Source organism: Lampetra planeri, chromosome 11, assembly GCF_965212315.1.
Source record: "Lampetra planeri chromosome 11, kcLamPlan1.2.h2, whole genome shotgun sequence".
In the NCBI taxonomy this organism is placed as follows: Eukaryota; Metazoa; Chordata; class Hyperoartia; order Petromyzontiformes; family Petromyzontidae; genus Lampetra; species Lampetra planeri.
Window position 1 is genome coordinate 8,979,542 of NC_136117.1, and position 24,637 is coordinate 9,004,178.

Here is a 24,637-nt window from a genome sequence, read left to right on the forward strand (position 1 = left end):
ATGCGTTTTTTTGGCGACCTTTCTGACTACGTATGTAGGTAATGAACGACTCGAACGCCGTGTTGTGAAATGCAAACAAATTAAACATTCCTCCGAGGTGATTTCGGGTTCTAATTCGGCGAAATGCTCCGTGTTCTGGGCGCTTCTTCAGTTTCTCCGTTCCGTTCACGTGACGGTCGTTTCGTTCCCAAACAAGCTCACAGCACACATCGGAGGGGCCGTGCATGAAAGCCTCCCTGTGGGCAGCCGAGCTGGACAGTGCCAATCCGTGAGGTCACTTGAGGGCACGTTTGGGAACTCGTCGAGAAGCTTCCACTCCGAGCGAGGGTGGAAAAGTGTTTGGAAGCCACCGAACAAAGCCTGTTCCACGGTTCAAATGGTTCTGGGGGAAGTGCTTTCTGGAAGCTAACACCGACACGACCGAAGCGCTATCACGACTCTCTTTGTTGCAGTGGCAATGAAGAGTGGGGCAATGTTTCTCATTGCCAAAGTAAATCAAACTAAATTGAAGGCTTTAACAAAAAAACAGACTTGCTCGTGTTGCCCAAACATTTGCTGAAATATGAGACTATCGCCCAGGCTTTTAGAAAATTAAAACATCATTAAACACAGTGACAGTGTTTTAGTGGATGTTCCGATCGACGATGGAGGGAAAAATGGGACCTATCGTTTATGCAGGACACAGCACTCGTAAATAACCCTCCAATTATGCAAGGAGACAAGACATTTAAAGAATAACACTTCGACGTTTACTATTTTAAGAATGATGGTCTAAAATGGATGGACGTAAATATATTGATACATTTAATGGGAATAATGTATTGATATTTTCACATTGAACTATTGATGCTAAGAAACATTGGAATGCGAACACACTTGCAGTCATCAATCGCGAATTGCGCTATTACTTTTTTGAGCGCGAGTAATGGAATCGTTTATGTAATTAATTTCCGTGCGAAATGTCAGCCTTGGGGGGGCCGTCCATAAATGACGTCACGCACCTAGGGGCTGGGGGGGTCAGACGTTTGTGACGATGTGTGACGAGGGGGGGGGGGGTGAGAAATGTCACATCAAAATGCGCAACTTTATACAAATATAGACACCACGTTCTACTTAATACTTAATTAAATAGACTTTTTAATAAATGTTTTCTCCTACAACATCAGAGTGCAGCGCCACATTAAATACGCACTACAATGACAATAGTTCAAAGCGATTTGAAGCATGTTTTATTTTGTGGGGGGGGGGGTAGTGCTCTGTGACGTCATATTTGACATGTGCTCTGACTTTTTGTAATGCCGTGTGACGAGAAGGGGGGGGGTCAAAAATCGTCCAAAAAAACGCGTGACGTCATTTATGGACGGCCCCTTAGTGCCTGCGTAAACCCGCGTGAGCTTTCAGTGCGCCCGTTTGCTGCCCGTGCTTTGAACAGAGGCCGTCACTGAGGGCTCACACGCCTCCAGAACTTCTCAAAGCTGCCGGATTGCTGGACACCGCCGGTGACGCTCCAGCCACGGCGGCCGTCGCGAGCGAGGCGAACGCGACCACGGACCAAGCCGACGCGGCGGATGTCGACAAATACAAACGCTACACGATTAACATTCCAGGTGAAATTTCGATTTAAAGCTTCTTTCGTGACTGCAGGGATTCATCTTCTTGGTTCTTTCGGTAAAGTCACGTAGAAGGGAAATAATAAAATAATAAAAATTAAACATAATAAAATACAATTCTCACGACGTTGCGGCCACAACGCAAGCAGCCGTCCTCGGGTGAAGAACAGGTCTGTCGGGAAGACAGCGTCTGAATGAAACACCACCAGGCTTGGAGCGTAAATATACGCTCCAAGCCTGGTGGTATTTCATTCAGACGCCTGGTGGCGTTTCATTCAGACGCTGTCTTCCCGATAGACCTGTTCTTCACCTGAAGACGGCTGCTTGCGTTGTGGCCGAAACGTCGTGAGAATTATTTTATTATGTTTTATTTTTATTATTTTATTATTTCCCTTCTACGTGACTTTACCGAAAGAACCAAGAAGATGAATTCCAGGTGAAATCGGCGTGCGTCAGAGCCGAGGTCACCTGACCGCTCGTGACACTGATCAACGCACGTGCCCAGGCCACATTCCATGCCTGGCATTTTCTTTTTTAATGGGGGTGGTGTGGGGGTGGTGGCGAAGGTAAACAAGAAGTTGCCCCTCTTTGTGGACCTGGCACATTTTTTTTTGCACACAAGCAAATGTAACAACGGTGGGTCATGGTCATATTTGCATTTCGCCTTTAGTTTTTCTTCCTTGTAAATGCTCAGTTACATATTAGGACAGAAACGTTTTGTGTAAATATAGGAGGCATTTTTAGTCGTTATATCGAATTATTAAAATCTTAACCGGTAGAACGACGGCCCACAATCCAAAAGGTTGCGAGTTCAAATCCTGGATGGGAGTCGGTAAAACGAGTACCAATTTGTGCTCAAGTCTGCCGGCATACGAATGAGGAATTTCCACCACTGACTCAAGTCTGTAAGCAGGAGACGAGCACCACCTCAATGCTCATTTGGCTTGTCGAGTTTACGTGGTCTTGGGTTCATGTTAATCAATGCAAATGTGTGATTTTCTGATGTTAGCCCGGACAAACAGACGCTGGCAGTTTATTTATTTTTCATGGGGAGGTGGCAGTGACGTGCTGGACCATGGGCTATGTCCACGTTCACGTAAAACTGGCATCTTTCACAGCACAAAATGAAATCTTCTCCGTCATTACCTTGTTAAAGTGCACTGCGATGCAGTTCCCTGCTGCAAGCATCAACAGGGGAGTGCCTAATGGATGCATGGTGCATCCGCACGTTTTTTTGTTGCAACATATAACGAGATGCGTGCAGGTTAGGGTAGAGAAGTGGTGAGCGGTATGGTTAACGCGCCGTGCCAAAACATCCAGTGTCCAGCCACAGCTAGCATCGGTGGCGAGTGATATGTGCACTGGTCCCGGGTGAACCCCCACCTCCTCATCCACCTCACCCAGGGTCAACAAACCCAGACTGACCAGTATGACGAAGTATGGCTACACAGACCCACGTGACAGATACGTCGTGGGGGAGGACTGTATCCAGTGTTGGGTAGGCAAAGGGCGGTGAATTGTAATCATTTAAACATTTGGGCGTATGCATATAGCCCACTTAACACTTAGTTTGAGGGCTTACATGTACTTACGTAACGAGATATGCATTTAGCGCCAATGACACATAAATTGAAAGCTAAGCAGCGACTGAGCCTGGACATTGTATGGATGACTGCCGTTCATAGAACAAGTATATTTAGGGCTTAGGGGCGACATGGTGGTGTGCAGCAGAGAGCAGTGCATAACATTCCAATGCGATGCTGTACTCCTATGCTCCCACGCCGATGCTCCCTGCCTTCACCAAGCCCTCACTGACAAGTGTGGTTAAGTATGGTCAAATGACCCCTATGTCCCATCGAGGCATGGGGAGGGCCCTCTTTCGACAGTGGATTGACAGAAGAGCCGTCCAACGCACGTTCAAACGTTTATGTTCATACGTACAGTCCACAAATCATCGTGTCAATATATGCAGCAAAGCAGAGCGGGGGTGGGGGGACGATGTACGTAGGGGGTTGTTGTTGATGTCTCATTCCGGCTGAACCTGTTGTTTTAACAGCTGTGGGGCATGCAGGCATGAGCCCGCTTTTGAATGTGGCATACAGAACAGCAGGATATGCGTTGGAGCTTGTCTCTGAAGTTACTGAGCCTCAAGTTATATTTAGGGTGGATGAGGATAACCACAAAGCACATGAACGCCCTGCAGATAATTCTCCGTTTAGGCCATCTTACCCATTTAAATCCCTCGCACTGCCAGACTTCTGCTCTTGCGCTCCCACGAGCAGCAATGTTCTAATAAGTATAACCCGTAAAAACAAAGTTTTTCACTATCAATCCTTTATATGCGTGGCAGCGAACTTAATATAAAGGATTTAAAAATATATTCGCCTGTGGAGGACGCGGGGATCGATCCCGTGACCTTTGGCATGGGAAGCGAGGGCGCTACCAACTGCGCTACTCCGCCACGGCCTGTGGAGGGGTTACGCTCTGGGCTCTTACACTGAATGAGTTCTATTTGAATATATGTGTAATAAAAGACTTGACCACGTTCTCTGGCTCAGTGTCCTTTATTCGGTCCGTACTGCGTTCCCACACGGCTGTCTCTCTTATTCTCTCTGTGCTGGTTCCGATGTCACTCCAGTCCACATCAGCAGCCCCGCTGCTGTTCTTGTCGCTCTTGCAGCCCCACAGCAGCTCCGCTGCTGTACTCTCACACAGCTCCCTTGGCTGTTCCTGCTGCAGCTCTCACGGCCTCGTGCTGTCTCGCCTTCTCGTCGCTCCTGCGACTCCTGGCAGCCACCCCGCTGCTCCTCACACACAGCCTCACTGCCTATCTCTATCTGCAGCTTTACACCTCCCAGTAGCTCCCTACTGTTCCCAGGGTTGGCTCCCGCTTCTGACGGTGCCCCCTCGGCTCGTACGCCCGCGTGGCCCCACACCTTTCCATTCACACCCCGACTGACTTCCCCTTCCGGTTTACGCGCTTAAGGACCCCCTACCCTTCACCCACGTCACCTGGCTCCGCCTCCTCGTGACGTCACATCCGGGAGGTCGCTTTCGCCCGCATTACACCACCCTCCCCCATAGAAAAAACCCAGCCGACCTCGGCTGAACAACACCAAAGCATAATGCGGTGAACCGACCTTCCCCCTTAAAGGACACTAAGCATGCAATATAACAACAAGAACAACACACAAGTAACATCGACGAACGTACGAAAGCATGCGATAAATACGACGGCAAGAACAAGAACAATAACAACATACAATCAACGAAACGTAAGCGATTTGGAACGAGTGCGGGTCGCCGGCCCGTCCCGGACGGTCGGCGGCCCACTTGTAGAACGGGGACGCGATGGAACACGAGAAATGACAGGGGGTAATTCCCCTGCTGCGATTGGAAGTCCACCGACATCTCGTGTCCCTGACGAATCAGTTTTGGTCATATTCGGCGAATGCGCCTGCAGCGGGGTCGGAAGGGTCGCCGGGCTTGAAGATCCCGCAGCCTTGGCAGGCGCCCTCCGAGCAGGCCCACTCCTCCCCCGCGGTGTCACGGTCGGCCTGTCTGGAACAGGTACGACAGGCGCTCTAGCAAGATCAATGGACGCAGGCGGGGAAGAGTCAGAGTCAGCAGCAACAGACCCCGGCAAGGCAACATTGGGAGATGACGCATCACGTAGGGGAGCAACATATGGTTTCAACCGCGACGTATGAACAAACCAACGGCGAGAACCAAACTGAACGCGCGCCGACTGTGGATTAGGAACCTCAATGAGGCGCACAGGACCATGCCAAGGTTTGTGCAATTTAGGAGAGGTCCCCGGCCGCACCTGCGGGCAATGGAGCCAGGCCAGGTCTCCCACCTTCCAGGGGCACTCCCCCTCAGACCGCCGAGCATACCGCTCGTTCCGGGCCTGGGCTTTGGCCGTAGCCACGCGCGCGTTTTCCCGCGCCTCCGTAACCCGGCGAACCGTGTCCTGAATGTATTCAGGGAGTGGTTTACGAGGTCCCTTCACTCCAGTACCCAATTGCACATCCACCGGAGGCACGTTTTCCCGACCATACATAAGGTAAAACGGCGAATACCCTGTAGCCGCATGGGGCGTCATCCTGTACGCCGAAAGCACTCCGGGGATGTGCAGATCCCAATCCGATTGCTGTTCACTCACAGTATGGCAAAGCATGGCAGACAATGTCCTGTTCAGCCGCTCAACCATACCATCCGTCTGCGGATGGTATGGAGATGTCCGTATCTTCTTAGTCCCAAGGCCTGCGCACACTTCAGCCAATAATTTAGAAGAGAAATTTCGGCCCTGGTCCGTGAGGAGTCTCTCCGGCGCCCCCTTGTCCATAATGTACCCAAACAAAAAGGCGTCGGTGATGGCCGCGGCCGACTGATCGGGCAACGGCCAGGCCATCGGCCAACGGGAGAGATACTCGACCCCTACCAGCAAATATTTATTTCCCCTCGCCGATGGTGGGAAGGGTCCCAATATGTCCAGTGCCACCAATTCATTGACTCGAGACACCTGAATCGACTGGAGAGGCGGCACGTAAGGATGTTTAGGCGGCTTACGCCGGGCGCATTCAGGGCACGCGCGCACGTGCCCTACGACATCTGTCGCCATGCCGTGCCAAAAATAATGACGTTGTAACGTCAACAAGGTCTTCTGCACCCCTAAATGCAATAGTGTGTCAAAATGGAGAGTTCTAATCAACTCAAATCGCAAGGACGTTGGTACCACCACACGCCAGCTTTCCTGGAACCTTTCTTGCCACATAAGCAGACCATCTCGGAGAGCGGTTCGCGGTCCCACAGCCGAACTCGGACTCCCCTTGTCCCTCATAGACCGCTTCCGCATGGACAACAACGACTCGTCCATCATCTGTTCCCGAATCCAGACAGACCGCGGCAGATTCAAAACCCCATCAGTCGGTCCCGGTTCCATCGGAGTATCCGACTTCCCGACGGCCAACGTGAGCGGCTGAGGGGGGTTGAGAATCGGCGAACACCTATGCGTCCCCGACGCACATTTACAAGGGGCGCGCCCTGGTAATCTGGAAAGTGCGTCAGCGTTCGCATGGCGCACTCCCTTCCGATGTTGAATTTGGAAGGAAAACTCCTGCAGCGTGTCCAACCAACGTGCCCACTGTCCCGATGGCTGGTCCATTTTAAGTGCATATTGCAAGGCCGCATGATCCGTACGCACAATAAAAGAACGACCGTAAAGGTACGGTCGAAATTGCCGTAGGAAAAAAACAACCGCCAAAAGTTCTCTACGAGTGACACAGTAGCGTGTTTCCGCAGGCGACAAGACTCGGCTACCATACGCCACGACGCGCTCTACGCCCCCTTTAGACTGTGATAATACCGCCCCAATACCTGTGTCACTCGCGTCCGTATCGAGAATGAAAGGGCGATCAAAATCGGGATAATCCAATGTCGGGGCCGTAGCCAATAGATCGCGCAGACTCCGAAAGGCCGCCTCTTCCGGCTCTCCCCAAACAAATTTCCGTCCTTTACCCGTAAGAAGATGCAAGGGCCTCGCAATCGTCGCAAACCCCGGCACAAATCTTCGGTAATACGAGGCAAATCCCAAAAACCGTCGAACATCCCCCACAGAGGCCGGAGTCGGCCAATCCCGGACACACGCCGTCTTTTCCGGATCTGTGGACACCCCCTCGGCACTCACAATGTGCCCCAAATAACGGACGGACCGTTGCAGTAGGTGGCATTTCTTTGGTTTGAATTTCAAATTGGCAGAGCGCATCCTCGTGAACACTGTCTCCAGCCGCGTTAAATGTTCCTCAAATGTGCGGCTGAACACAATAATATCGTCCAAATATATAAGACACGTCTCCCACTGCAACCCCGTCAAAACGAGCTCCATCAATCTTTGAAACGTAGCAGGGGCCGCATTCAATCCCATCGGGAGGCAGTTGAATTGAAATAACCCCTGCGGCGTACGGAATGCGGTTTTCTCCCGTGAGGACTCGTCAAGGGGAAGCTGCCAAAATCCCGAAGAGAGGTCCAGTGTGGAAAAGAACTTAGCCCCCGACAATGCGTCAAGGGAGTCGTCCATACGCGGCAGGGGGTACGCATCTGCCACTGATATCTTATTCAATTTCCGGAAATCGACACAAAATCTCAAGTTGCCATCCTTTTTCTTAACCAAGACCACAGGAGCGCCCCATGGGCTGTTAGATGGCGATATAATGTCCGCAGCCAACATGTCTTCCACCGCCCCCCGAACGTGTTCTCGCTCCGCTGGACTCATCCGATGCGAATTTAACCGAATAGGGGCAGCGTCGCCCGTCTCAATGTGATGGGAAAGCAACGATGTGCGTCCCAAATCCAAATCGTCGGAGCTGAATACATCCGAATACGTCAGCAACAATTTACGCAGCGCATCACGTTGCCCCACGGACAGGGAAGAATTTTCGTCACATAAGGTAGCGATCCAACGATTATCCGAACCCCTTGGCTCGGAAACACCAGCGACCACTCCTCGGCGATGCGGACAATCGTGCGTCGCAAACGCCGTAGTGGCATGTGCCACAACCGTACCGGCCGGAACACGGATGTTTTCCACCCCCGCATTAAGCACCTGTAAAACCGGTAATTGATCCGGCCGGACGATGGTCTGTGCCCCAACTAACGCCAATCCCGTTGTTATCATGGCGGATGGTGACAACAAGACCCCTAATGCTCCTAGCCGATCGGGCAGGGGCTTCCGATACCGCAAGGGTATAAGCATCTGTGAACCAGGTGGGATGTCCACAGATGCGACGGACAGCGCCTGCACCTGTACGGCTGAAGCAGGTCGCCCCCAGGGCGACGGCAGAAACGAGATTCGACGGCCCCCCGGTAATTCAATACAATTCTCATTGATTTTAATCAAAATGGGCATCTTAGCCAAAAAATCCGTGCCTAGTAAGCAAGGAACCGCCAAAGATCTCGATATTAACACAACGCCCGAAGCCGACACATCCCCTATAGATATCTTAGCATCCACCTGGCCCACAATCCCCATACTACCCCCGTTTGCAGCGACGCAAGACCCATAAACCGGACGCACAGCCCCCGGCGGAATGCCCAACAGATGGAAAATGACATCCGATATAATAGTCGCAGACGCTCCCGAGTCGACCAAAATGCGCACGTCCACACCTTGTATGGACCCCGGTACAGTGGACGAACCCGTAGCGGCCGCGACAACTCTCCGTGCCAATTTGCGCCACTGCGTAACTGAATGACAAGGCCCCGTCGATGGCCGTTCTTTAACAACAACAATAGGATCGCGCAACACAGGTGGTGGGTGAGGTGTAAAGCCTTGCCGAGTGTCTGGTGCGTGCCGACATGCCTGTTTCGGAGGTTCCTTGGTCGGCTTGTCCGGTGTTGTGGGCTCCTGCGGCGGCGGACCCGGGAAGCGGGCCCAGCAATCTTTGGCGTAATGGCCCCTACGACCGCAGCGGAAGCAATCGGCCTCGTTGCGCCGAAGCGCAGGTCCTGCGTCCCGGCGGCCCCGTCCCGATGGCGTAGCGCGCGGCCCCGGCCTTCCGCGTCCCGGCCATGGAGAGGAGGCAGCCGTCAGCTCCTGTGGACCCCGCTCATCCGGCACATAAATCGCCCTTGTGGGGTCCCACCCCATCGCGCCTCCTTCCTTGACGGGCCCACCCGTCCATGCCGCCACTTGCTTCCAGCGACGGAGATTAAACTGCGCGTCCAGACACTTTGCTGCCGCCCGGGACGTGAGCTTCTCATGCCCACACACAGGCATGGGGATCCCCAGATCCCGAGACAGCTCCAGCATTTTTCCCAATATGAGGGGCTCGAGCAGATCCTGTGGCGTGTCAGGATATGCTGCCATGGCCAGCTCCAACACCGCACCCCTGAACGCCACGGGCGATTCTTCGGGTGCTCGTTGTCGTTGAGCGAATCGCCGATGCGCGTCGTCAGGTGGCTCATAGGCGTCGGCCATTTCCTCAAAAACTCCACATAACGTCTTCTTCTTATCGGCCGTTATGGAACGGAAAAATCGCACAGATTCGTCGTCCAGTAGAGTCGGCAACACTTCCAAGGCCTCTGCATCGGTCCATCTTGCTGAACGAACCGCCGCCAAAAATCGGCAGGCGAAAGCGCTCCAATCGCCCCCGATAGAGAATTCCTTAACTGTAGTAAGGTGGCGACTCCGACTCCTCTTCACGCCGTCTTCCAATGATGGTTGTTGTGGAGGTAAATTCAAAATGGCGTCGGCCCGCGGCGTGGCCAAGATGGCGGTTTGGCGCCGCGGAGCGCGCAAGATGGCGTCTTCTTGCCGCGTGGCCAATGGCGGCGGCAGGGCAGGCAACGTGGCGGCCCGTGGAGCACCTTCTCGTTCCATCGTCGTCCTTGGCGTAACAAGGTGACACAGATGCGCCAGGACGTCCTTGAGTGTCTCCAGTTGTTCTGCCACCTGTTGCCATCTTTGCTCAGCGTCCGATGTTGTTGACGGACCCGCCATCGCGCCGACATCTTCCACGCCCGTCCCCGTGCTCGCCTCAGCAGGGCTCTCCTCCACCACCCCAGCAAAATCCGTGGTCGGAGGGAATTCGTCGTCGTCGGACGAAGAAGCCGATGCTGGCGCCGGGGGAATTTTCTTCCTTACTTGCTTAGACATGCCGTTTCACTTCTGACCCCAGTGTAATAAAAGACTTGACCACGTTCTCTGGCTCAGTGTCCTTTATTCGGTCCGTACTGCGTTCCCACACGGCTGTCTCTCTTATTCTCTCTGTGCTGGTTCCGATGTCACTCCAGTCCACATCAGCAGCCCCGCTGCTGTTCTTGTCGCTCTTGCAGCCCCACAGCAGCTCCGCTGCTGTACTCTCACACAGCTCCCTTGGCTGTTCCTGCTGCAGCTCTCACGGCCTCGTGCTGTCTCGCCTTCTCGTCGCTCCTGCGACTCCTGGCAGCCACCCCGCTGCTCCTCACACACAGCCTCACTGCCTATCTCTATCTGCAGCTTTACACCTCCCAGTAGCTCCCTACTGTTCCCAGGGTTGGCTCCCGCTTCTGACGGTGCCCCCTCGGCTCGTACGCCCGCGTGGCCCCACACCTTTCCATTCACACCCCGACTGACTTCCCCTTCCGGTTTACGCGCTTAAGGACCCCCTACCCTTCACCCACGTCACCTGGCTCCGCCTCCTCGTGACGTCACATCCGGGAGGTCGCTTTCGCCCGCATTACATATGTAAAATAAAAATGTTTTGCCTAAAAAGTGTAAAATTTAGGGATTTTTTTTTTCACGAACATTAATTGTCTCGCACAACGAGTCTGTGTGGAAAATGTCAGCTCGATTGGATCACGGGAAGTGGGTTAAAAAACGACCGAAAGATTTACACGGTCGTAAGCAAGCAAGCAAGCACGCAAGCAAGCACGCAAGCAAGCGAACTTAATATAAAGGATTTAAAAATAAGACCGCAATTGCAGCACAATCTCGCGTCCTCTTTTCTTTTTTACACCAGACCTGCACGTATTTTCCTGACTGATGTTATTCATTGAGTGTATTAGAATCAGAATCTTTATTTAGACTGGAGGAGGAATCCGATGAGCTATGAAGCTCTTTGTTTACAGATGCTCAGTATGGGCGGGTCAGCAAGTTACAACAGCGAACAATAAACAAAATGTGCAAAATGGAGAAAAAAAGTAGGCGAGTCACTAAATAAATAAATACAACATTTTATAAATCCACGTATCAATCTTGGGCAAGGCAGCAAAAACAACAACAAAAAAGACCCAGACCACACCAAGATAACACGCAGCCATCCCTCAATAAAACGGCACATTAACACCGAACTATCGATACACAGGTACGGATCAAAGTTACAAGTCACATTTACAAATGTGGCTGTATCCAGCACTTAATATTCTGCTTCAGGATTTGTTTTGAAGGAAGATTTACACGAAGGGAGGAAACAAGGTGGTTCCACGCCGTTTGTGCTACAACGGCAAAGGCTTTGTCACCGATTCAATTCTTGTCCTCGGGATATTTAAAAGTCAAATTGTATGGACGCCTTAGTTTTCTTTGGTTAGATAATGAGAATAATTAATTAGCTAAGAATAAATTTCGATGTAAAGCTTTCGTGACTGCAGGGATTCATGTTTTGGTTCTTTCGGTAAAGTCACGTTACGTGACTTTACCGAAAGAACCAAGAAGATAGTTAAGAATAGTGCAGATTTTACAATAAGGTTTTAATTGATGAACAGGACCCAATGTATAGTTCTTCTTCCATCAAGTTATGTGAGATTGGCTTTTAAGTATCGTTCACAATGGTGGGTCTTGTATGGTACATCCAGTGATATTTCCACAGACTCGCAGGCAAACATTGCCTTGCTTGAAAATACTTTATCACCATTGTAATGATCTAACTGCATTGTAGGTATAATTGAACATATTTGCACGTATATATCGGGATTCATTTCTCACTGAACTATGTTGTGGGTCACTGCTAAACTGGAGCGGGTTGGCAGTATGTAACTAGTACATACAGCCATGGCGATTATGTATACTGGATGTGGTGTGCCGGGAGCTGAAATATTTTGTGGGTCACCGACTTGGTCAATGAAACCCCGTACGTATATTTCAAGCTAATGCTTTATATGCAGAAAAAAACAATGCGGTCGGGCTGAAGTGTTTGAGTTATACTTGAGAATCGTGTAGTGTCAAATGTAGTGTCTTATGAAGACTGATGAAGTATTGTACGCAAATAAATTTCAACTATTGGCATAATGTTTTCCAATGAAGGACATACACGACGAAAACGCATTGTGAAGCGCCCTGGATAGGGCACTATGTAAATCCGAAAGAGAATAGCAAACCATTATATAGCATTCAGACACTGTCTTTCCGACAGACCTGTTCTTCACCTGAGGACGGCTGCTTGCGTTGTGGCCGAAACGTCGTGAGAATTATTTTATTATGTTTTATTTTTATTATTTTATTATTTCCCTTCTACGTGACTTTACTGAAAGAACAAATAACATTATATAGCATGTAGTGTTCTAAAAAAAAAGTGCAGGCCATTGTTACACCACTGCCATTAAATTAAGGCCATCCCAAGCAATTGGTCACTGGGATTATTTGACGATATTTCACCATCTTCTTGGTTCTTTCGGTAAAGTCACGTAGAAGATGAATCCCTGCAGTCACGAAAGCTTTAAATTGAGATATTTCACCACTCTGGCCCATGCTGGTTCGTGAAGTGGGTGGCCCAAGACCGGTTCAAATATCACTCACCGCTGATGTTCGCCTTCACCGGAAATTGAACTGGGTCACTAGTTTCATGGTGCAGTGGGATAACCAATGTGCCACAGCCTGTTAATAGTCGCTGCTTTATCGAAATACAATCGGCAATTCTTGCAGTGCTTTTCATTGATGAGCCTTTGGGGTGTGCAGCTTTGCTAGAACGGATGAAGTTCTCACCTGGTTAGCCACTCTAAACCACCGCTGTCTATCACTGATGATGACAAATTAACTGAAACCTATAACATGCTTAAGCATTGGTATAATATCTTCTTGGTTCTTTCGGTAAAGTCACGTAGAAGGAAAATAATAAAATAATAAAAATAAAACATAATAAAATAATTCCCACGACGTTTCGGCCACAACGCAAGCAGCCGTCTTCAGGTGGAGAACAGGTCTGTCGAGAAGGCAGAGTCTGCTTTATCGAAAGAACCAAGAAGATGAATCCCTGCAGTCACGAAAGCTTTAAATCTAAATCATTGGTATAATACTCTATTTGTTCTGGAAGCCACGTGGTATATCATTGATGTTTGACAATGCAGGAATCCGTTAACGTGCTGTTAGTCAACTATGGTCCACCAGTGGTGTCAACTGCTGCCAATGTAGTCCCTTAATTGTAATCTTTGGTCAAAAAGTATTCTTCTTTGATAATATTGCCTCTTGGTCAATTACCACTATATACGGTATGTAAACAAAATAGATAAGAGTTTGAAAACAACTCTACATTTTCATTAAAAAACTGCTTTAAATATTTAGGAAATTACCCTTCTCTATGGCACACATTCTATGCTTTGGCCATTGCCCAAAGTGTTGCCTATTAAATATACTTTCTTATAAGGTGGTGCTATTGATGAACGTATGGTGTATTTTTTGTTATTTGTGTCTGTGTACCATGACCAATGCAGCAGCATCACCAAATAATTTGACAAGTGTTAGAGATCATTAAGCTTGGAACAAATGCAAATACTGAGCGTTATCGATGCAAAGCATGGATCACGTGATGCGAGGCTCATTTCAATGCACATCTAATTTTAGTGGCTGTCAGTGTTTTTGAAATGCGAAATGTTACGAGACAGTGGTAATACATTTCGATCATGGCCATGTGTTTTTTTTTACTGAAAATCTTTTCCGTCTGATTCGTGATGTACTTTCACATTTGTCTCAACCATTTGTATTATTTTGATAGCCTTGCTTGTTGCCATCCAATGGAACAACTGAAAACAACTGAAATTATGTTTATAAATGTGACTTTAGTAGCTAAGATCACAAGAGTGTAATCTCAAGGATAACATGCAGTATATATTTTTTTAATTCTTGCCGTTTGAAATATTTTCACAGGGTTTGTACTTTTTGAACAATGCATTCCTTAAAAATCACGTTATTATAGATATAAAAAAACTAAATACAAAATTAATATCCATATTTTCAAAAATTAGTTTAAACAATTAATAAGCAGCCAATAATATTAATATTCATACACACACAGCTGATGCAAGATATAATGGTGGCGAGGTTTTGTCGCATAACGACACAAGTTTGGTACGCCTTTGTGTATGCACTAGTGAAAATATCCAGAAGCAATTGAATCCATTTCATAGTAAATTAAACATTATGGCCACCTGTTACATAAATAAACAAGACCCAACTTATTTAAATGATCACGCCACTGCAACCCCGGAATTTATCGTAATACTTGAACATCAATGCTGCATCAGAAGCTGTGTAGCAGGTACGTGGCCTTTTACCTTAAGTGGGCCTTCGCAGCCACCGATGTTATTGCTTTTAGGAACGCTATGCCCTTCCTTTGTCCGCATTTGGCTGTCACACCTGGAGACAATGACTTAGCCTGGATATTATGTTTCTAATCAAACATTGCAGACCGTCGTTTCCTTTTGAGCTTCTTCAGCGCGATGCATTGATGTCAAGAATGATGAAAGGAGCAAAGTGTTTGCATTATCTGCCTCATAGCAAACAGAAATGCTACACTCGAATTTGTATTGTTTTTAATATTGTAGAGCTTAGCTACCAAACAGAGTACGCTACCTCCTGAGGTACAAAAACACCACGAGATGAGAAGAAGAAGTCGACGAGTCGATAGCTAACTGTATACGCATTGTCTTGAGCGGTCCATCATTACGCAACCGACAAACGGGGACTCTGAATGCTCTGGCAATACTAACACATTGCCCAGGTACGTTACCCGAGTGGCATTCCGACCATCAGCAGCCAGAGCTTCAAAGCATGGAATTCAGACCAACTTCTACCTCCCACTGGTGATTATCTCCAAGTTGGAGTGATTTGCCGCTCGCATGATCATTGACGCGGTGCTCATCCCCTATTTATAGCCCTGAGACAGTTCTGGATTTCGACATTCATATGGCGGGGCCGTGTATGACCATAGGACAACGAACTGTTGATTTTCCCACAAAGTGGTACAAAATGTATTGACCCCAGTGGGATGATGGGCCGAGTCAACGTCTCAACCAGCATTATAAGTCGCAACCTGACGATGAGCGAGCCATTGGCTCTTACCCCCTTAGCTCCCTGCTCGGATTCTGCCTCTGACCTCCGATTAGCACGGTTAGCTTACGTACGGTGCGAAAGAAACCCAACATACGATCTTAACGTCTGTGCAGTGGCGTGTTTTTTTTTAATAGAGACTCAGTCTCTGACCTAAACGCTCACTTCATTATATAAATATGAAAGTATGTTTCGGATAAAGAAATTACGCGTGAGCACGTACTAATTCATATACATTTGCAACCCGTTCTCGTGGGCAATGTTATCGTAAAAGAGTACCGCACTATGCTACTTTATCCATTTACGTGTCACGCGCGAACAGAGTGACTACTAATATGTCATTATACAAAGCCATGGCAGTCTCTTGTTTATGATTACACGCGGCACCTCTGCACGGAGTATAAATCATTAGAACTGGTTGTGCCAGTTCTCGAGCCAGCGTTCGGGAAAGCTGGTCTCGTGATGTGCTATTTCGTGCGAGAGGTAATTCACCCCAGCGCATTGCTACAGGCATTTTGTAAGTTTGCCCGTGATGATCTGCCACTGGCCGTGATATTTATCTTTGGAACAATACAGCGTAGGATTTTGCACAACACAAAAACAAATGCTACGTCTGCAATTGTTACACGCTGTGGCCCATTAAGCGAGAAAGGAACTGTCAACCACAAGAGGTGCACTCACAATTTACATGCCGATGTCGGTCGTTTTACAACGCGTGAACATCATAGTCTTTTCGCAGAATCATTTTTTTTGGCTGTCGCATTAACTAACATTACATTGCCTTTCGATAAGACAAGAGGTCTTGATTGACTTCGCCGCCACGAGGCGTGAACACTCCCAACACATTCGCCTTTAAGTAGAAAACAAATCGTACAACAGGCAACGTTTTGGGCAATGGGCCTTCATTAAGTCACATGGCCTCTCTCGGTTCTGCGACGTAGGACCTTTCCCCGATACGTTGCGTATTTTTGTACTCTTTTTATTTTGAAGGCCACAGTGTTATTGACGAAAGTGTCGATTTGTTTTATGTTAGTTGTGATTGTGCACAACAACTTCCAACGCAGCAGCACCGTCAACACGTGATCTATTTAAATGTAAAACACGTACCAAAGCTATTCCCGGTCATTTGGTGCCACAACAAAATATAACAACCTGATGCGGACTGTAATCACTTACGAGGAACAAGATACAAACCTGCCAACCCCCTTATCTGTGCCCTACCTTATTACAGAGCAATTGGGACCTTATTGGGCGTCCTCGTGCCCTTATAAATCTCAACGTTCATCCGACAAAGTCCTATCACAAGGGTGAGACGCAAACAAATAGACAAAAACGTGTTTTTTTTTTTAGATTTGAAGTTTTCGTGACTGCAAGGATCAAACCAAAGAGTATAAAAACCATGTTTTCCCGTATTGAAACGGCTGTACGCCGTATGGACCTGAAAACACAATTTCCCTGTACAAGAATACGGGTAAAGCGTGTGGGTTGCCAGGTAAGTAGATGCAAAGGGGCTGTATAATCATGGGGCTTCGTACTCGCGTGGAGACGCACAGAGAATGCAGGCTGCACTGAGAAAGTACGTAGTATTATATTTTCGCGAGAATGGCCTCCTTTCTTTGCTGGATGATAAAAAACTGATGTCAAATTTATTTAGCCCTTTGAATAGCCACCCCGACCTTCAACTGGTGTGGAGGAATGTGTTGAATCGCACGCGATTGAAAAATAACAAGATTACGTCAGACACGAAATGTTCTTTCACACACTGTACATTTTCCCCACTCAATAGCACATTTTGCATTATTTGTGTGTAATTAAACACTATATTTGTAAAGTGCTGTGTTGCATGAATTCATATGACATCCTTCTATACACGCATGTTTAACTAGCAACCCATACAAAACTCCCTTTGGGGTAAATTTGGAAAATTAATTAGTAGATAACTTCTGCATGGTAATTTCCCTAGGGGTGCATATCATAGCATGGTCATTCAGGGTTAGGTGCATCTGTATAAAATAAAATAATGCTTTGCAACCAATTAATATTTCAGTTTGTGTGTGTATTTTAAGTAAACACACGTATAATATATATATTTTTTTCAGAGTGACAAATTATATTCAACGGAGTATGACTTGTAAAATATTATATACCAAATATTTTGTAAACCCTAAATACAGGTACATTACTTACATCTTTACATCAAATTTAATACAAAAGGTTAGTTTTATTTGTGGGATAATATTCCAATGACCTGAGATGAAATTCATTTTTTAAATAATATATTTGATCCGACTACAATAACGAGCTTTCCAAACCAGTTTTATTCCAAAACGAATGACCTTCCACTGAACAGGTCTTTACAGTTGTGTTGCACAACTCCGCAAACGTGTCTTAACCCGCATTATTCGACATTATATGACCGCTCCACATGCTGAGAACTTTCTCAAGAACTGATTTTATATTTACATTATTTTTTATGATTTTTTAAATAATTTTTATTCACTTAATTTTAAACAACATTTTGTATTATTTTATTGTTCTATCTACGTGGCTTTACCGAAAGACCCAAAGAATATGAATAGGAGAGCTCCTCTCATATGCAATTATGTCTGTGGGGAGGGGGGGGTGTTATTCGTTGGTCCTATAGTCTGTGACGACCCACAAAAATAATTCCACCTGTCCTTGAAAATGATTGAGATGGGATGTTAATGCAAGTCGCTTATCGTGTCTAAATCGCTCAGAGACATCACGGCGTGAAGGGCGTGATATCAAAAACGAATAATTATCATTATTACTCACGGATTGTAGAGGCAATTTATTGCGCAACTTATTATGTCTGTAAATACTCAACGTAGGTAATAGGAATGTGCACAGATGAGCACTGGCCCATGCATAACAAGAAGAGTGGATACTAGCCTTGTACGTTGACCTTCTTTTGCACCGTACGTAGCCAACCGTGCTAATCGGAGGTGCGGATAAGCAGAAGTTTAGCCTTGTGGAAGTTTACTGCAACAATATTTAGCGTTGTAAAAACTCACGTCATAAATGTACGGCCCTTTGTGAATTCACTGCTGGATAAAGGGCTCACCTTTCAGTCATGGGTTTGTTTGGCCATACTTTTACACATTAGTCAGTACGAGTTGTTGGAGAATATAAATATATAATGTATTCTATTAGGAAGCATGGTGTTATATATAAATATATACTTTTCTGTTTCACCCCCGCAACACACGTTATAAATTGTACAAGTACTATATTCTACTCAGAGTTTAATTTTGTATGTTGGCAGTGCATGCAGTGTGGCTTCCAATGTGTGGCTTTCCATGTGTTGCGAAATTCATGGGCGTGAATGGAACGCATTGCCTGCTTAAAATTATGTGGCGTTCATGCCTGACACAGGCAAATAAGCAATCTCTTCGGCTGTCCAAGTGGTAGCACATATGCATGCAAAAGTGGAAATTTTCCAAGATTCCAAACAACAATAAGAAAAAAACTGCTGCGAATGAACAGCGATGCTTCTGGATGTAGTCACTCGGTTGCATTGCAGCACTGAAACTATCAACTGACTGTTTTAATTTGTCTTCTTTGTTCTTTCGGTAAAGTCACGTAGAAGGAAAATAATAAAATAATAAATGTCGTGAGAATTATTTTATTATGTTTTCTTTTTATTATTTTATTATTTTCCTTCTACGTGACTTTACCGAAAGAACCAAGAAGATGAATCCCTGCAGTCACGAAAGCTTTAAATCGAAATATGTTTTAATTTGGTTCTCGTCAAAGAACTTTGATTTCCTGACACTTTTTGTACTGCTTATGAGGTCTGTAAAATATTTAAAACAAACCCATTTAAAAGCGTCTTTAAAGCAAAGTTGAGAACGTCCTACACCTCTCACAAAGCCAAAGACCCGAGAGGTTAATTAATGAAGAACACCACAAGAAGAGCCTATATTGTACTCCCCATACTTCATCTTCTGAAATGTATATAAAGCAATGTCTTTTCCAGGCTGTGGCACATACAATTTCGATTTAAAGCTTTCGTGACTGCAAGGATTCATCTTCTTGGTTCTTTCGGTAAAGTCACGTAGAATGGAAAAAAATATATAAATAATATAAAATATTTTTTTATTATGTAAAATTTTTATTATTTTATTATTTCCATTCTACCTGTGGCACATTGTTTATCCCACCATACTATGAACCTCGTTCGTCTGGGTGCGATTCCAAGCCGTGGCTAACATCAGCGGTGAGCGAATATACCCGAGTGGCTCGTGGGCACCTCACACACCAACCCACTCTGACTAGCGTGGTGAAGTACAGTCGGCCACAGGAACCCCCCGTGAGTGACAAGACACGGGGACGCTTTGGATCCAGCGGTGAACTGGCAGAAGCTTGTAGGTTATTCATTGTGCATCATTTCTATTTTTGGACAGGGATCATGTCAGCGGCGAGCGATATCTTAACCAGTCCGAGCCTCTTTCTCCCTGCTCCCCCGCTTCACTAATCAGCACTGGCCAACCGGCTTAAGTGTCGTGCTCCCTCGTTATTCGCGAGGGATACGTTCTGGAGATGCTCGTGAATAGAACATTTCGCGTATAATTATATTGACCTACGACAAAAAGATTTTTTTAAATTAATTACCCTGAATGAATACGTAAACAAGCTATTAAATCCGTGAAAATGATCTGATCACTGTATCTCATCACTTTCTCGCGTCACTTCATCTCATCACTTTCTTTCTCTCTATCAATGCAGTCGTGTAGAGTTCCAGGTGCGATTCGTGGATAGACAAAATTGCAGATAGCAAATTCGTGAATAACGAGGGAATATTGACGAGTAATACAAGCCCCCCCCCCCCATCAATGAGAAGGCATAGGGATGCCTTCATCCAGCATTGGAGTGACTCAGGGAATATCGATTATTTAATCTCTGTAAGTGATTGCTTTCTTTGTTTGAGTGATTGCTTTGCATAATTTGCCCTTGTTGTCTGTGCGTAGCTCCGGACTATGAAGTACTGCAAAAGCGTGCTCGGCAGAGGACCATGAGTGACCCCGACTACCCCGATGAATGCCCAGACCTCATCAAACCCAAGAAGCTGATGAGTCCCCTTCACACCTCGCCCAGCTACAAGGAGCTCACGAGGGAACTCATTATGAACCAAAAACAGTAAGTTACAGTCAACAAACACACAAGGCGTCTCCGCAAGTTGTGTCCTGAAAGAGGCAGGAATGCGCCGCTCTGTGATTCTGAGTATCGATGCACTGCGTGGTGTAACCTGATCCATCTATCTCGGCGTCGTCTTCATAACCGAGGGTTTATACCCATGACAGATGCTTTCCATCTCTCTTGGACGTCATAATCTCTCGTCCAACTGCTCACATTGCGCATACAACTGGTATGTTTTCTTACTCTTAGTTCTTTCGGTAAAGTCACGTAGGTCAAAAAATGAAATAAAAATTAATATAAATAAAATAAAAATCACGACGTTTCGGAGGCAACACAAGTCTCCGTCATCAGGTGGGACCGTCACAGCCAGATTTGCTGCATCAAGTGAGTTCATACTCTTACGGAATCATCTTTGTTACATCCCTTGCTGTACCCTCATCGGTTAGCGTCTTGCATCTAGTCGGGTACCCGCACAACGATTCAGAACTGTGCTGCTTTAACGGCATGACTTTTGGGTGCAGATCGTGTTCCTGGCGTCATGTTTGCGTCATGATCGTTCGGAAAGCCGGGTTTCCGACATGCTTTACTCGACCCAACCCAGGACTCTACGTTGGGATATATCCTAGATTTGAAGCTTTCGTGACTGCAAGGATTCATATTCTTAGGTTTTTTTCGGTAAAGTCACGTAGGTAAAATTTTGTAATTAATAAAAGTAAAATAAAATAAAAATCACGACGTTTCGGAGGCAACACAAGCTTCCACCTGAAGATGGAAGCTTGTGTTGCCTCCGAAACGTCGTGATTTTTATTTAATTTTACTTTTATTAATTTTAATATTTTACCTACGTGACTTTACCGAAAAAACCTAAGAATATGGGATATATCCTGCTTATGCCACCATCCTTGTCATCAAACTCCTCAGCCGTTCTTGCTCGTAGGTGCTCTCTCTATGCACATCTGTATCCTTCATAGTAACATGGTTAATTAGAATGCAGTTGGATTGAATTCTTGTTTTCCATCGTTATGATTGTATATTGTATGTAATATATCACTACATAATATATCAACTTTCCGAAGCAATGCAACTTTTGGGGATAAAGCAGCAAAATAAATAATAAGGGCTTGATAATTAAACAGCAAACCAAACTGAAAATCAAAACATGAACAGAGAGAGAAGAGGCACCCTTGTTAACGAGGTATTCGAAAAATACCAGGACCTGAAAAACTGGTCTTGGAAGAATGCTGCGCAGTTTGAACATGCTCAATCGAATGAAAGTTGTTTTAAAGTTTTAAGGTTACACTTTACAAGCAGGCTTTTAGCACGAGTAGACAAAGGCGAGGTTGGCTACGTTAACCAATTTGAGCAACAAATAATTAACCGTGGATGTTTAAGAAAAAATTTAAGATGGGTTCCTATCGATTTCAGAATGCCTTGCTTTATTGAGCATAACACAGGCGACCTATTAGGTTGTTTCCGAAGCGCGGGCATTTAGACGATCGAGATTGCACAGCCACATCCTGCGATCAGAATAATGCAGAAACGGGAGGAGTATCATGCCTCACAAATCTAAAGGTAAAAGCAATTCTAGTATGGAGATGGAGCTCTGCTATGGTCGCGAGTGTAGAGAGATAGACAAATGGCTGACAGCGTAAGACTGTTGACACCATTGTTTTAACATTGTCTGCATCGTATGGAATACAGCACTCAGCGTTGGCAGTTGTGCAGGCTGGTCCAGATGTCTTGTGACCCCTTATCATTTATTCTAGATTTGAAGCTTTCGTGACTGCAATGATTCATATTCTTAGGTTTTTTCGGTAAAGTCACGTTGGTAAGAAATTAAAATTAAAATTAATAAAAGTAAAATAAAATAAAAATAAAATAAAAATAAAATAAAAAATCACGACGTTTCGGAGGCAACACAAGCTCTCATTTGTACATTAATTTCCCTGTCTAATAAACCTGATTTAAATCAACCTTACCGAAAAAAATAAAAGTTTTAGAGAATTAAATGGGGGTCACAAGACATCTGCACCAACCTGTACACACACTGAAGGAGCTTTATTCATTTCCTGCTGTAGGGATATTAAAAAACCAAACCTCCTAAATCTCCTTTTTCATCTTTTCATCGTAAGGACAATTGAATAGTGTTCCAACAGGCTTAGCTGACATTAAAACTGCCACACCTGCAAGAAAAAAGTCACTCTGTGTATTGTGCAAATGTGGCCTCACACATTGGCCATGCCAAAGCAGGGCCACAGCCTCATATTGGAAGCTATGGGTTGTCTCACTCGGGATTGGTGGTTATTGGTGACATCACGAAGGCACAGGTGCCCATTACTTGCTGCCAACAATCGCTGTTGGCAAGCTATATGTTAATACTAGCACACCCTATTTATAATATGTTTGATTATATAAACTACTGTACAGTGATTCATATTCTTAGGTTTTTTCGGTAAAGTCACGTAGGTAAAAAAATAAAATTAATAAAAGTAAAATAAAATAAAAATCACGACGTTTCGGAGGCAACACAAGCTTCCGTCTTCAGGTGGTACCGTCACAGCCACGAAACGTCGTGATTTTTTTTATTTTATTTTACTTTTTAATGTTTTTACCTATGTGACTTTACCGAAAAAACCTAAGAATATGAATCATTGCAGTCACGAAAGCTTCAAATTTAGAATTACTGTACAGTGGTTATATTAAATCTATGCGACTGCTGGTAACTCTTGGCCAATGACTGTTCATGTAACACCTCCGATTAGCACGGCTGGCTATGTACGGTACGAAAGAAGTTCAGCACACGTACGTACATAGTTACAGCTTCCATCGCAGTCGGCATTTATATCACATTTGTGCAGCAGGTAAATCACATCTCCAAGTATTTTTCGATGTAAAGCTTTCGTGACTGCAGGGATTCATCTTCTTGGTTCTTTCTATGCACATTCTTTTTTTGTTAAGGCGCTCTTCCACTTCCAACCCAGCTTATATATAAGCTCCTAGCTTGGTAGTGTCTCATTCTTCACCTGAAGACGGCTGCTTGCGTTGTAGCCGAAACGTCGTGAGAATTATTTTATTTTATTATGTTTTATTTTTATTATTTTATTACTTCCCTTCTACGTGACTTTACCGAAAGAACCAAGAAGATGAATCTCCAAGTATATCACGATTTTTTTTCTCTCCCTCAAAAAAGCTGTGGATGTCTCTTTTTTTAATCGTCTACATCTCAAGTTCATATAACCGAGATCAATTGAAGAGATGTGACAACTCTTACTCGTGCTGTCTGTTGCTCGCCACGTTTGACATTTGGGGACTTTCGGGCTGTGCTCGCACAACTTCGATTAAAAAAAAACCCCATAAATAATCCGCACAACACCCACACAGCGGCCGCACCTCTGATGCTCGAAGACGCACAGAGGAGGGCTTGTTTTTAAACTCCTTGATTTAATTTAAGAGACCCATTTTCTTGCACATGTGGTTAGCGAACACCACACGAGTCGATTATATATTTGTGTGTTGCCTGCCGCTGTTACTTGAGTGGTGCGTGACTTGTTGAATATTGTTGTTTTCCTTGAACGTCTTCTTGGTTCTTTCGGTAAAGTCACGTAGAAGGGAAGTAATAAACATTTTTTTATTATATTATTTTATTATGTTTTATTTTTATTTATTTTTATTATTTTATTACTTCCCTTCTACGTGACTTTACCGAAAGAACCAAGAAGATGAATCCCTGCAGTCACGAAAGCTTTAAATCGAAAAAATTCCTTGAACGTGTTTGCTCCTCAGTGTTTCCAACGTTATTATTTATTTGCCGTAATTTCCTTTTCTTTTCACCAAGGTCCTCCACGGGTCATTCATACAAAACAGCTTAAGGCTGAACGTTTCTTACCCTCGTCAACAAATACATTTAACCAAACAATGTATTTTAAGGGGAGTCATGCAACAGCATTTGCCCATGCGGGCACCAACTCAACACAGCAATTCTCTACCCATGAGGGTATGAGGGGGCACATGCTCAAGGACAGCCATCTACAACATTGTTTTTTGTCTTTCTAAAGCGATATTTTGTTAA

General features: G+C 45.6%; 1 protein-coding gene across 1 annotated transcript in view; it reads left to right on the top strand.

Annotated features, from left to right (window-relative positions):
• The window catches only part of FAM107B (family with sequence similarity 107 member B), a 37,067-nt gene that overhangs the window by 1,855 nt on the left and 10,575 nt on the right, over nucleotides 1–24,637 (top strand). Inside the window, exons 2-3 of the mRNA XM_078598769.1 lie at nucleotides 1,433–1,607; nucleotides 20,400–20,568. Coding sequence (XP_078454895.1) covers nucleotides 1,433–1,607; nucleotides 20,400–20,568 — 344 coding nt within the window. The remainder of the gene's footprint in view (nucleotides 1–1,432; nucleotides 1,608–20,399; nucleotides 20,569–24,637) is intronic.